General features: G+C 33.7%; 2 protein-coding genes across 8 annotated transcripts in view; one reads left to right on the plus strand and one right to left on the minus strand.

Moving 5' to 3' along the window:
* The window catches only part of LOC106061266 (uncharacterized), a 34,793-nt gene that overhangs the window by 15,085 nt on the left and 4,455 nt on the right, over window positions 1-15,253 (plus strand). For 3 of the 4 annotated variants that reach the window (XM_056019482.1, XM_056019501.1, XM_056019512.1), the window contains 2 exons: window positions 758-856; window positions 1,299-1,448. In XM_056019482.1, coding sequence (XP_055875457.1) covers window positions 758-856; window positions 1,299-1,448 — 249 coding nt within the window. Of the gene's footprint in view, window positions 1-757; window positions 857-1,298; window positions 1,449-15,253 lie in introns of those variants that run through there. The other variant, XM_056019490.1, reaches the window with a different exon arrangement.
* LOC106061264 (uncharacterized) lies at window positions 1,772-12,850 on the minus strand. Of its 4 annotated transcripts, none has more exons than XM_013219330.2 (5): window positions 12,694-12,850; window positions 9,468-9,643; window positions 9,036-9,177; window positions 6,834-7,418; window positions 1,772-3,235 (listed from the first exon to the last, which is right to left on the minus strand). In XM_013219330.2, exons 2-5 carry the CDS (start codon window positions 9,573-9,575, stop codon window positions 2,805-2,807), a joined length of 1,266 nt encoding a protein of 421 aa, XP_013074784.2. In that variant the 5' UTR covers window positions 9,576-9,643; window positions 12,694-12,850; the 3' UTR covers window positions 1,772-2,804. The 4 variants fall into 4 exon arrangements, with proteins under 4 accessions (XP_013074784.2, XP_055875580.1, XP_055875588.1 ...); XM_056019605.1 differs by having other exon boundaries at window positions 9,468-9,599; window positions 12,682-12,838; XM_056019613.1 differs by having other exon boundaries at window positions 9,468-9,599; window positions 12,694-12,836.

Raw genomic sequence — 15,253 nt, forward strand, 5'->3', positions numbered from 1 at the left:
GTGCGTAAATGTTTGAAGATAGTAAATATATATTGTAGTAAATATATAACAGGAAAATCACTAGTAATGTAGCTGTGTACAGAGATAAGAAATATGGAAGTAGTTTAGTGACATTTATGAAGTCAGTTATCCTAAAGACATTAAGTTATATGAACATGTGTTTTATTTTATCTGTACTTGGTACAGTACTGGGATATTGATGGTACATTAAGTGGACATTGAACTGTTTCCTCTTTCATTGGATTAGTCAAGTTCCCCTTTCAGACCTGCGATCTATTGGGTAGATGATGTAAAGGTCATCTATTTCTGTGGCCCATGATTAACGAGGGTGTCATGTTGCTAGTACAGTGACCAACCGCCTTTACTTTTCCCCAACTAATGTCAGGTACCCATTAGAGCAGGATGGACCCCGAGGCGCTTTAAGGATCCTGAAATTAAAAATCTCAATCATCATCAGAATTAGAAGCCAGGAGCCCCTCGGTTTGGAAGCCAAACACTTAACCACTCGACCACCATGCCTCCTTTATTGGATTGAACTTTGTGTTTTTTTATCCTCAACATTCTAACATGATTTATTTGTTGGTGCTTTGGATGCCTAGTAAATTATTTCTTGTAAAAAATTGATAAGACAGGCATCTAAAATAACTTTATTAAACAATAATCTATGTGAGAGGCCTACAACTAAATTGTATTTAAGCAAAATACAAACAGTCACCTAACAAAACACAAAAAATAAACATGGTTTTTGTCTGTTCAGAGGTAGCTTAGAAGCTGGTTTGGAAAGATTCTTGTCCTCCTGTCAGAATACCATCACACAAGTTTGTATAGATCAGTGTGATAACATTCTTACAGACAAGTAAGTTTTTTTTGTTGTTGTTTTTTTTGATGTCTAAGAAAGTAAATTGTATAACATTAAAATTGTTTGAAGTTTGTCTTAGCTAGAAAGCCTGTTTTCTTTTTAAAGACTTGAGATCTTTTAATCAGTACAGAGCTTAAGCATGTATTTAAACTATTTTAAAAAGCTTCATTATAGTTATAAAAAGCCTTTGTAATCAATGTAGTTTTAATTGTTTCCCATGACTTAAGGGCTTTGGGAACAATATTCTTCTAAACCATTTATTCAGATCTTATTATTTTCATTTTACCTAAAAAAAAAACCTATTTCCATGAACAACAACACCAATGATGGGGAAATGACTGGATTGTTGGGAAATTTTAAATTTACTCTTAAAAAAAAGCTTAAGAGTTAGCTTAGCAAGAAAATATATTTTCAACATTTTGATGCCTTATCTTAACAGATGTCTCTGGCTAGTAAGTGGCTACTGCCGTCTACTGACCAAATTGACCTATCAAAGTTCTGTCGACTGTGTCACACCTCAGCTGATGTGGGCTCTTGGTGGTGGTTGCCCCGGAGTGACGTCATTGTTTATTCAACCCAAGCCTCCATTGTGAGTTTAACTTTCTGTATTTTTCTAAATTGTGTGTATATGGTTTTTGGACTATAATTAAGACAATCTATACATAAAGTTTTAATGATTTAGATAAGGTGCACAGGTCATTTAAAATATTATATTATTTTTAAATTAAAAATTGGGTGCTATGGACTGATACTAAAGTGCTAGAAAAATTCAAGGCCTATCAGGAATCGCCTTAAGGGTAATTGTGAAGGTAGTTGTCTATGGGGTTGGATCACTGGCAAGCAACTCCAAGCAGGAAGACAGGAACCTCTTTCTAGCACTATCATACATTTCAAAAAGACTCAACTCTATCAGATAGTTAATCACTTTATTAAACTACTGAAAATATGTTCAAGAAATTCAAGAATGTCAATTAGATAGTCCTCACAACTCAGACTACCTATCTTAGGACAAAAACAAACTGTCTGCTCTAACATAAAGTAAAAGTAACTTCTCTCTCAATAAAATCAAGTCACACAACTCCCCCTCTCCAACAACTCTCTCTCTTAAAGCTCTTTGCAAAGTGTCTAAGCAAAGCCGACTAAAGTTTAGTGAAATTAACACTTATACTAAACCTCATAAGCTTCAAGGCTATGCTTGAATTTAAAACGGTTAATATACGCAAACCCTGTTACTGTCGATCATCTATTATAATCATTTTGAATATATGTGCTTTCATTTCTAGATGAGTCAAAACAAATTATTATTTAAGTAGTCTTTTCTATTCTTGTCATTTTTTAAACAGTTTACATCAGGCATTTTGAAAGTCAATTTTGAATTCACAGAAATTATTTCACTTCAATATGTATTTATTATATACAACTAAATAAATGCCTGAAATTATTAAGTATAAACATTGTGTAAGTCACAATTTTATTAAACATGTATCGTAATAAACAGTTGAATGCATATAAAGAAATTTGTGTCTATCACAGTGACAATGCTAAATTACATACAGACAATAAAGATTATTATTATTATTATTATATTAATATACATTGAATGTTAAAGTTATAATATTAAATGTATAAAGTATAATGATCTGATGCAATTACAAAAAAATATTTATAAAAATTTCTCTTTCAAGAAAAATATAATAGCTTTCATTCACAAAATTTGTGAGATTTCAGGTTCAACATTACACAAGTAATATTGTGTTACACAAATATTGTTCAAGATAGATTTTTAAAAAGAGCATCATTTACTTATGTATTTAAGTGGAAGACATTAACCAAACTAAATGTGTTCTTTATAGTTCAGGCTTTATTTTTTCAATTAATAAACTCCTCCTTTAAAAGTTTCAACCATTTTTTAATTTATTTTTTTTTAAACGATTTTTGTAAGAAGTTACCTGACTCGAAAACCTATAAAGTTAGAATAACCGCTTCCAATTTTTACTCCTTTAATGTCTGTCTGCCTATCGGCTTCCACCCATACTTTGTCACCTACAGCAAGTTCCAGCAGTACTGAGGTGCTCGACTGGGCATTTTTAGTGCCACACGTTGAACACAGGGCTGTACTCTTATTATTGTGAATTATACCAAGACAGAGTTCACCAGGAGAGTCTGCATTTACAGAGATGGAAAAAAAATAGATTCCATTGACTGGTGCTTCAAATACTGCATCCTGTTGGTTAAAGCAGCCCCACTTATTCAGACTAGGTGTTGTAAATATTAATTTCTTTTTGGGTAGTATGGTGTAAGATGAGGATACGTTAACAGAGAAGACTGGCAAAACATTGGACATCTCATTAGCCTTAGCTATATCAGGGTCAGCATCTGAAATATTAAGTTAGTGATTATAGCAAGCAAATATGTGATCATATTTTTGATATTCAAGTGAAAATAGGGGATTGATAGATACTAGAGTGGTAGTTTATACTCAAATCGTAAGTAATACTGCATTTAATAGTGGAAACTTAAGTCAATAATAATATGTAAGTTGTAAATTTTGCTCCTAACTAGAAATAGCTGTAATGGTGGCTGAGATATAAAATAATAGTGTGTTTAGCTGAGGTTCAAATGTCAATAAAGACAATTTTTTTCTATAGGGTTTAAATTAAAGGTGAGTTGTCAAGCACCATGGCCTATGAGCACATTTCAGTAATTTGTAACATATTTGTTTTTATTTGTCCATTCTTATACATTGCCAGCCAGCTTTTCTTTGGACGACCCTTTCTTTGTTCTCCCCCCACTGTATTTTGAAGAATAACTTTTGATAGTGAGTCATGCCTTACAATATGACAACAAACTTCGATTTTGTCTCTTCGCAGTATTTAGTTCAAGTGTTGACTTGTACAAACTCATTTGTCTTCTTTTCCTGGTGTCTGATACCCAACATTTTCTGTATCATTTACTATCAAAGGTTTGAATTCTTCTTTCAATCTCAGCGTTCAGTAGGAGTACAGAGTCCATTAGTGAAAAGTAAGCTTTAATTTTACTGGGATGGTGATCTTACTCTTCCAGATTTTCCTCAGTTTGCTTATGGCAGCAGACGCCAAGCTTAAACTGGTTTATATCTCTTTTACAGATCCTCAATCTTTTGTAATGTTTGACCCTAAGTATTTAAATGGATTATGAATACACTTCTCCTAATCTTTAGACATTCAACTATGTAACATTTCATACCATCATCACAAATTAGTATTTAGCCATTTTCAGCACAGATTTCTATGCCAACTGCTCTATCTGAAGCATACAGTTTTGAAGTAAGATTTTTGTACTTGGTCTGTATTTTCTTCAATGAGGTCAACATCATTTGCAAACCTGACATTGGAAATAGGCCATCTGTTTTGTTTAAGCTAGAAGTAAATCTTTCTAGAGTTTCCATCATAATATGTTTCAGAAATAAGTTAAAAAAAGCTGAAGAGATAATGCATTCTTGCAACACTCCTATGGATGTTCTAAATTGTACTCCCAATTAGGTTATTCAGAAGTACTGAGCTATTCGCATTTTGGTATAGTGCTTTGATATTATTGATAATGTTTTTATTTATGTTGAACTCCCTCATCATGCCATTATGTTAAACTTGGTGAAAAGCTTTTTTGAAGTCTTTGTGTACCAGTTTCTTTTGGTGTTGATGGGATTTTTCATTTAACAGTCTTAAACATTGGTTAGAAGGACATGGTATTTATCTGCTAAAATATCAGGGCTTTTTTTTTAAATCATGAAATGATGTAATAAAATGTTATCAAGTAGTGTACCTAATCATTCAAATGTTATCAAGTAGTCTACCTAATCATTCCAATGTTATCAAGTAGTCTACCTAATCATTCAAATGTTATCAAGTAGTCTACCTAATCATTCAAATGTTATCAAGTAGTCTACCTAATCATTCAAATGTTATCAAGTAGTCTACCTAATCATTCAAATTTCTCAAAATATCTCAATGTTAAATTCAAACGCTTCAATAATGAGTTTAATGTTAATCAAAACTCAAACACCACATAGGCATATAGTGGTTTATATATATTAATAGATCAATTTTTTAATTGAAAGGCAAAAAAAACGTCATCAAAAATCTGTGTTACAGTACAACAATCCCATGGCTGCTTGGTCGTGCGGTTTGCACGTCTGACTGTCTTATCTTATATAATACAGACGTTACTTCAAAAAAGAAGATGATTACGTCCTACGTGTCATGCATTTAGTCATGCATATTAACCAATGACTTAAATTCTGCCAAGTCACTGGTTTTCCTGGCTAGCTCAGGCATCCCATTCCATGCTCTAATAGCACTAGGGAAGAAGGAGTATTTGTACAAATTTGTCCTAGCATATGGGACGAGGAATGTGCCTTTATCTTTGTGTCTTTCAGAGTATTTTATTAAATTTTGTTTTTGTATTTAAAGATTATGGTTCAGTGTTTTATGTATTATTGCTACTTTACTTTTGAGCCTTCTGTCCTGAAGGCTTTCTAAATTTAGTGATTTTACTAAAAGTGTTACTCTAGTCAAATGTGAATATTCGTTTGTTATGAATCGCACTGCTCTATTTTGTGACTGTTCTAGTTTCTTAATGTTTTCTTGAGTTGAGGGGTCCCAAACAGAGGATGCATATTCTATTATTGGCCTAACCAAGGTTAAATAACATTTTTGTTTTATGTTCTTATTTGATTTATAGAAATTTCTTTTAATAAATCCTAATGCTTTGTTTGATTTTTTTGTAGTTTCATCAATATGTGGATTCCATGACAGTTTTTCATTTATTATAACACCTAGGTATTTTGCGTTTTTAGTCTGTGTTACTGGTTTGCCATGAATAAGATAAGTGGAATTAATTTGTTTTAGTTTTTTTGGTACTCTTAACAACTGACATTTTTCTGGGTGGAAAGACATGCTCCAATTTGATTCCCATTTCTGTAATTCATCTAATTCTCTTTGTAAAATATCTGTGTCTTGTGTTGTTTTTATTGTTCTATATATTATGCAATCGTCTGCAAATAATCTGACTTTTGTTCCTGAAGTAATGCAATTTGGTAAATCATTTATGTAAATTAAAAATAGTAGTGGACCCAAGACTGTTCCTTGAGGTACACCTTAGTTTACTGTTATCGGTGTTGATTTAGAACCATTTATTATTACAGTTTGTTCTCTCCCTATCAGAAAGTCTTTAATCCACTGATGCAGTGGACCATTAATGCCGAAATATTTTAATTTTTTAAGGAAACTATGGTGGTGACCTTTGTCAAAAGCCTTGGAAAAATCTAGTAAGCTAGCATCTATTATCTAAACCTTTTGAAAAGTCATCCATTAGTCCTATTAGTTGTGTTTCACATGATCTATATTTCCTAAAGCCATGTTGGTATGGGTGAGGACATTATGTTTGTCTAAGTGATTTATGATGTTGCTACATATTATGTGTTCTAGGATTTTACATGTGATGCTGGTAAGTGATACTGGTCTGTAGTTTCCTGGGTCAGATTTTTCTCCTTTTTTAAATAGGGGGGGGGTGACATTAGCTTCTTTCCAGTCCTTTGGTACTCTGCCCTGGTTAAGTGATGCCTGAAAGAGTATTTTGAACACTGGGGCTAGCTCATTGCTAAAACCCTGCCCGCTCCAATCCCCAATCGTCCTGCGGGAGATTTGGACTAGGAAGTAAACTATCAACTCTGAAGGAACATCCGAAACATGTAAAACAACCAAACACTGGCCATTGCTACAGACCTTGTTAAATAATTAAAGGTAGTCAATTAAAAAAGTAACTGGCCTGGATGGTAATAATGTAGGGCTTAAGATATATATATATACATTTAAATACAGTTTCTGATCTTTCAAAAAAATATAAATAAATATAAATCTTGTGTAGTAGCTTTACTTTCTTATCTTATTATCCATGGTTATAATTTTTTAAAGATTATTTAAATGAGAAGATTTACCTTTAGAAATGTTGACATTTTGTTCATTGGAGCGTATCTCTGCCTGAATATTGAGAATTTCTTCCCGTAGGTGTTCAACATTGCTGGCTAGTTCAGATCTGGAGGTCACAGTTTTATTACTTTCATTTAATATGTCTCTCAACTTGACCAGTCCACTTATCTCTTTTTTAAGTTTCTCAATATCTCTTACTTGGAACCTATGGACTTGATCTTGAAGGCTGGCTATGTCAGCTCTAAGCCTAGCCATCTCTAAGCTGTTAGTGTTCAGATTTTCATTGTTTTTAACTTGTATCTCATCAATGAGCAATTGCTTGACTTCAACATTCTGCAGTCTTGTGTCCATTTTGGGGATTCCTGATTGGTGGGCTTCTTTCATTAAGAATATGTCTGTTTCCATTTGTTGTATTTTATCTATCACTTCTTTCTTATTGGTTTCTTGCCAACTAATGTAGTGACTCTGAAGTTCTTCAACTTGAGTTTTTAAAATCTCGATGACTGTGTTGTTAGTTTCTTGGCTTACTTTGGCCAAGTTATATTCTAAACTATTGCTGGTGGTGACATGAGAAATCACATCTTTGGAATCAACTGGACCAGAAAAAAAAAATGTCATTAACTTTTTTCTTACTTGAATGGTTCTGAATATGTTTAATGTAATCTCTTTAACTTGGTGAAATTATCTACTAGATCAGCGGTTCTCAACCTTTTAAGCTTGTTGACCCCTTTTTACAAACCCCCCACTCTGCCGTGACCCCCACACACACAGCAATGGACAAAAACAATCAATTTTTTTAATGGTCTTAGGCGACCCCTGGCAAATCATCAATCGACTCCAAGGGGGTCACGACCCACAGGATGAGAACCCCTGTAGTAGATTCTATATATGGTTGAATTAGTTTCTTTTTACAAAGCTTATATCAGATCACTCTGTCAGGTAAAATCTTCTACACGTTATGTCTCCCACGATCTCAGATCAAGATGAAATTTTGCACAATTATTTCTTTTACCTGAGAACACAAGAATCAGTTTAAAAAATTAATCAATTAGTAAATTAACTTTTGATAATAAATTATTTTGTCTGGTATCTCAAGGTAAAGAAATTGTACTTGACTGGAGTGGTGGTATAAGCTGAATATATATATAGATTGCTGTCTGAGGCTTAGTGAACACAAACATGAAATAAAAACAATAGATAACCCTACAATCTTCCATGTTCATGGATTCTTTGTTAGTAGAATGGTTATCTTGTTGGCTTGAAAAGCCTGAGAATTCTTTAGCCTACAAGTTTGAATTCAGGTTGTTCCCTTTTTAAAAAAAAAATACATTTAAAAAGTGATCACCCAGATACCCCATTTTTTCTCCCCAAGCCTACGTAGACGATACGATAGTGATACGATCATAGCGTATTGAGAAAGCTAAAAGCATGAAATTATGCTAAACAAAAACGATTGGTAAAAAAATATTTCTAATCACACAGATTTATTATTGTTATTTTAGATCTATTACACTTAATTACATGATTCATCCAAACTAATTGATACTCTTAGTATAAGCTTTGTACTTTGTTTGTTTCTTACTTGAATTGTTCTGCATATGTTTAATGTCATCTCTTTAGCTTGCTGAAAGTATCTACTATATATTGTTGAATTAGTTTATTTTTACATTTTCTTTAGAACACTTGGATTTAAATGTTTCTAAACAAAAATAAGTTTATTGTTGACTGAAACTAAAATGCTAAGGAATTACCTACTGTAAACACTCATTTTTTAAACAAAGTTTATTCGCTTTAATTGCCTAAAAAGCAGTCATATATAGTTCCTAACATAAGGGTGAAGCCTATTCTAAAATAGTTCCTAACATAAGGGTGAAGCCTATTCTAAAATAGTTCCTAACATAAGGGTGATGCCTATTCTAAAATAGTTCCTAACATAAGTGTGAAGCCTATTCTAAAATAGTTCCTAACATAATTGTGAAGCCTATCCTAAAATAGTTCCTAACATAAGGGTGAAGCCTATTCTAAAATAGTTCCTAACATAAGTGTGAAGCCTATTCTAAAATAGTTCCTAACATAAGGGTGAAGCCTATTCTAAAATAGTTCCTAACATAAGGGTGAAGCCTATTCTTAGTCCGAAAAAAAATTAATTTGGTAACAAATATGTACAAGTCCAATCACGGGATATAAGTGAACACAAATCTTAGACTCACCATCCATATCTTCCAGTGATTTCATTACATTTTGACACAAAGTTAATTTTTCTTCCAAACTATCCAAGTAAATGGCCACTTTCATTGCAGCTGCAGCAGATCTTCTTTCTGATCTCATCAACTCATCAATTATTTTCTGAGCCTGCCAGGGATAAATTAATATAACTTTGTCATCAAGTAATAATGAGTCTTAGAAATAACTTAATAAATCAAAAGAGCTGGGTTTTTTGTTTTTTTTTAATCAATGTTAATTGTGCGTGTGTGTTTGCAGATTTCATGTATTATTTATTCCTAAAGGATTGAAGGAAAGGTGTTTCTAAATATAGATTTTACATTTGCATACTTAACACACACACACACACTTAGACTAGAATCTTCAGAATATTTGCTAAGTCCAATGTCAACTCTTTTTAAGTTTTTTAGCATTGGTACCTTGAATATGCAATTGTCCAATACTTGTGTGGTTTTAATATAGGTCAGTTTTTGTTGGTTAACAGCCTCCAACTTTTCTTTGAGCAGCAGAGCCTGTGTTGAAGTCATGGTAGTGAGCTTTAAATAGTGGACCTATAATATAGACATAGACTTCACTCTTCACACTGTGCTGTTAACTGTGAATAAATAGAGATGCATGTAATATTTATACTTATTGACATTAATCAAAGCATAGTTTATGCTTCTTAAAAAAAAAAAATTCTGAGGGTCACAAAGGTTGTTTTAGCTGGAGGTTTATTATACATGTTTTGAATGTTCCTTCAGAGTTAAAGATAATCTGCTTCCTAGTCTAAACCTCCCGCAGGATGATGGGGGATGGCAGCGGGCAGGGCATGAACCCTGGACTATCAACTGAATGAAGACAAATACATCATATGCATTTAATGTGTCAATCTATTCATGCATGTGAATCAATGACTTAAACTCTGCTAAGTCTTAGTTTTCCTAGCTGATTTAGGCAACTCATTCCAATCTCTAATGGCACTAGGGAAGAAGGAGCACTTGTACGAATTTGTTATAGTGTATGGAATAAGAAATGTGCTTCTATCTCTATGTCTTTCTGAGTATTTCATTAGGTTTTGTTTTTCTATTTGTAGATTATGGTTCAGTGTTTTATGTATTGTAGCTACTTTACTTTTTACCCTTCTGTCCTAAGTGTCTCTAAGTTTAGTGATTTTACTAATGGTGTTTACTATAATCAAATTTCAATATTTGTTTGTTATAAATCTCACTGCTCTGTTTTGTTTTTGTTCTAGTTTCTTTATTTTTTTCGCTAGTTTAGGGATCCCAGACAGAGGATGCATATTCTAATATTGACCTAGCTAAAGGTTAAATAGCATTTTAGTTTTATGTTCTTGTTTGATTTGTAAAATTTTTTTTTAATGAACCCAAATGTTTTGCTTGATTTTTTAATAATTTCATCAATATGGGGATTCCCATGATAAATTTTTACTTATTATTAAATGATTCACCCTCATTCTACATTATACTCCTAAATGGCATGCTTCTTATGACTAATCTTCAGGCAGATATTGCTAATCAGTCTAGTGAAGCAGGAGGTGAAGTGGCTGAATGGTACAGCACTTAAATGACTTCTGAATTGAGAGTCATGAGTTCAAATCCAGGTGAAGACTTGGATTTTTACTTTCAGGATCGTCAGGGTGCCTTCAGTCCATCCTGCTCTTTACATTAGTTCGGGAAAAGTAAAGACGGTTGGTCATTGTGCTGGCCACATGACACCCTTGTTAAACCGTGGGCCACAGAAACAGATGACCTTTACATCCCTACCCCATAGATCTCTAGGTCTGAAAGGGGAACTTTACTAGTGAAGCAATTCATCTAGGAGAACTTCTGACTTTTCATAGTCAATCTTTAAAAAAAAATTTCAGGTATGGAGCCCTTTAGGAAATGTAACTAATGGCATTCTTTTCAAAAGCTTCTGTTACTGAGTTGCACCAAGCACGTACTTACAAGCAACGGCACAAATCCGAGCACTCATTCATGAGAAGTGGTTAAAGTCCTGGGAGGAATCCGACAGAGCACGTGGTGTCTGGCAGCGCATGCGTCACCCAGATCGCGACGATCCATGGTGGCGACTGAGGAGGTCAGAGCAGTCAATAGTTGCGCAGTGCAGGACGGAACACTGTCCTATTGGGGCATACTTTGCCCGGTTCCGCACTAACTTTGACTCCCGATGCCGTCACTGTGGAGAGAGCGTCGAAACAGTGTCGCATGTCTTGTACGAGTGTCCCCAGCTCCGCGAGCTAAGGGGGGACTTGCCTGTGCAGTCACTCGACTTGTATGGTAGCTATGAGGCACTACGCCGGACGGCTAAGTTTCTTGCCAGAGCACTACGGGAGGACTAGTCCTTCCTGCTCTGATTTTTCAATAGGAGTTCATCTCAGGTTACTGAGTTGGAGCATATAATAATGAACATTATTTTGGATGTTCAACAGAGGGACAAGGCCTTTATGTAACACTCAGACAACCAATTATCACTTTATCTGAAGCCCAAGAATAGGTTCTGGATATAGATGCATCTGCATCCATTCCCTCTCACTGTGGCTAATGGATGATGGTGTAATGTAGTTAATGAATAATGGTGTCGTCATATGTGGCTAATAGGTGATGGTGTCATAATATGTAGATAATGGTGTTACATGTGGCTGATGGTGAAATGAAGCTAGTACATGCCAAAAATAAATAAAGTCTTGAAATGCACAACGACAATATGATTCTAACCCATTTTTGTCCACTTCAGTTACACAACTAGACATTCCTTCAGCAATAAAGATTAGTACATCCTAATATTACAGCCTAACCCCCTGTAGTATAGCCTATATGTAAGATGATGATTAATTGCAGGGGTTGGACTCAAGTCATGATCTTGTGATGCCACTTAGCATATTATATGGCCCAACCAGGCAACTATCCAATTTCAATCTTATAAGTTTGTGTTGTCTTTTTCTTTGTTGAAAATGTTGTATTGATGATTTGGCCATAAAACCTTTTATACTGGTCATGAATATATTTAGAATCTAGGTGAAGCAATGACAGTGAATAATTTAAAGTTTTGCTTATTAGATTCTAGAACAATTTTTTAAAGACATTTCTAGATCATTATATGATTCTAGAGTAGGCATCGAATGATTGATTTTGATTAGGCAGGATTCGGATTATAATTAAGCTTTATAATATAATAGATCTATAATTTATAGTAATTATAGCCATATAGATGTAAATTATAAGGGGCTATACCGTTAAACCCGGTATATCTAAGTTTGCAATCGCAATCAATTGACATGCATGACTAGAGTAGACTGACCTAGGGACACACTTAAGACGTAATCTCATCTTTTTTTTAAATTATTATTTAAGCTCTGTATTTCATAAGATAAGATCATTTTAAGATAATTAGATATAGATCTAGCCCCCTACTCTCTCTGATTATCACTATTATAATCCCTTAACTTAAGGCTTAAAATCTATTTGAAGTATTTCTAGATCTACTGTATGGTAATAATTAAATAATTAATATTAATAAATTTAATAAGCCAAATGGATCTAGATTATATAATAAATAATATTTATTAATATATCTAAATCTAGTTTTCTTTTTATAAATTATAATATTTTATTAAGAAATTTAACAAACGAGTGAGCCTACACTACAGCTAGATCATTAGTAGATCTAGATCAGGTAAAAAGCAATGATGATCTTGCGCTTGTGAGTGTAGAGTGTAGAATTAGACTCTTTTGTTTTAATTATTATGTGGCTGTCGCGTTCATTACAAAAACGTTTTCTTACCTTGAAAAATTTTTAATTATTTTTCCTATTTCTATAAATAACTCATGGAAATTTCCAATTTTGTTTTCTATATTTAGATCTTGATAGAGTCTAGAACTTCTTATCTTATCTTATATGATACTGTAGTAGACTAATGATAATCCTATAGTTGCAGTTACATTAAATTAATGATTAATGCATAACAAGAAAAATATATAAAATATTTTTTATTTAAAAAAAAATCTCTTCATGGATAATAAAGATTATGATCATTATTCATTGTATCAATTAGCTTGGATGAGTCATGTAATTAAATTTAAATTATAATTGATCTGCTCTAACAAAAATAAAACATTGCAATGGGCAATGGACCTCATTCACCAATCGTAAACAAACAACATTTAGTCACGTGATCTTATTGAGAAAACAACGAAACAAACGGTCACGTGACAACCATCATGAATTAAACATGAGATAGTAAATTATATAGAAGAGATAGAGCACCACGTGGCTAAATGTTGTTTGTTTACGATTGGTGAATGAGGTCCATAAGAAATATTTTTACCAATTTTTTTCATTTAGTGCAGTTTCATGCAACTTAGCTAAAGACCCAGGTTGGCAATCTGCTGCATGCCAGAAGTTTGACTTAAATATTAATCAAAGCAAGATCAAAATATTAGTTCAAAACACAGCGTACTGCACCACTGGAAATTGTTGACCATTCCTGCTATCTAAGCTCTATCATCTCCAACTGGATAAAGACATGAACAACAAAATAGCTAAGTCAATGTGTACCATGTCTTGGCTGTGGATAAGAGTGTGGGACAATATACCTAGCTGATTGCCAATACCAAATCCCTAGTCTACTGGACCTGTGTGATGAGCACTCTGCTATACAGTAGTGAAGCATGGTCAACCTACTCTTGCCAGGAAATAAAGCTTAATATCTTCAACCTCTGATGCTTAATGAGGATTTTAAAAATAAAAACTATAAAATAACCAATGACGAAGTGCTGTGAAGAGCAGTATCCCAGGACATCCACACTTTCATTAGCAATTAGCAGTAGATAGCTTGGCTGGCTTGGACATGTTCACAGAATGTCACAAGGTTGACTATCACAAGACATTCTGCATACTGATGTATGCAAACATGACATGAAGTTCTTCAAAATTGACACTAATAGTTGTGAAAAAGAGGCACCGGATAGATCCAGATAGAGAGGAAGGGAGGGAAGGAAGTGACCTGGATTGCAGAGGATCTACCCACCAGAACTAGAAATGCGGGTGAAGGCGTCTGGTGATTAAAGATATCCAACTTGTGACCGCAGCTGTGTATCATGGATTGACTTCTTTGGTCACATGATATCAGTTGCAAAGGGAAAGATTTTTTTTCTCAATTTCTCAATTCTTCTTTTTCTTGCTAGCTTTTTGCTGCTTAGCTGAAAGCTCTTTAGCAGACGTGCCAAGGAAAAATAGGGTGCTGTTCTCTTCAGTTGTTCAGCACTGCCGTACAGGTTATGTTGGGCTGTAGTAGTAGTAATGTTTGCCTAAGGTGGAGAAGGAAGGGGCATTCAAAGAGGATATGGTGTACGGTTTCATAAGGGTGGGTGCAGTGTCTACAAAGGGAAAAATGTATGGGATTTATTTTGTTAACTCTTTCTCTTCTAATTGACGATGCCAACGTTGATTTGACCCCCATTAAACTAAATGAAATTTTTGGATTTATTAACTTTTATCTGTGTTGTGTAAAAAAGAGCATGCTTTCTCCTACAATTTAATACCAAATATAACATTTTCTGATAACAAACAGAAAAGTTATTGAAGATTTTATTTTATTTTTTTTCAATATGATGAGAAATCTTGCATATGATAAAAGTTCATAGTGAATAGTGGGATAGTGAAGTACAAATGAGCAAATCGAATAATACTATCGAAATGAGGAAAATAATTGCGGAGAGAAAGAGTTAAGATGGTAATTTAAAGGTGTGTTTTTAGTTGGGAAGGAAGTTAATGCTGTCCAGTTTGTTAGGCATGGTCATTTCTATGTACATAGCTTTGCCTGCTTTTCCTGATTCCCATTGGTTGAACCACTTCTCTTTGTGATTGTTCATTGATCGCTTAATAAAATGCCACAAAGATCTTGATAGTGTCTAGTACTGTAGATATCTAGACTATATAGTAATATCTAGTAAAAAAAAGTATAAGAGTTCCAAAGTATTTTAGTACAACCTACAGGCCTAGATTACTTATGATTTCTGAGTAGCCTGCCAAGTCTAGATCTAGTCAATCTGGTTCTAAATTCTAGGATTAATATGTACCTAGACTAGTTATAGGTCCTAGGCTCACTCAACTTTTATCATATGCAAGATTTCTCATCATATTGAAAAAAAAAAGCCTTAAAGATTGGTCCATTCTTAATACTATGGGCTAATGAATTTTG

This window comes from Biomphalaria glabrata, chromosome 1 (assembly GCF_947242115.1).
Source record: "Biomphalaria glabrata chromosome 1, xgBioGlab47.1, whole genome shotgun sequence".
NCBI classification, from domain to species: Eukaryota; Metazoa; Mollusca; class Gastropoda; family Planorbidae; genus Biomphalaria; species Biomphalaria glabrata.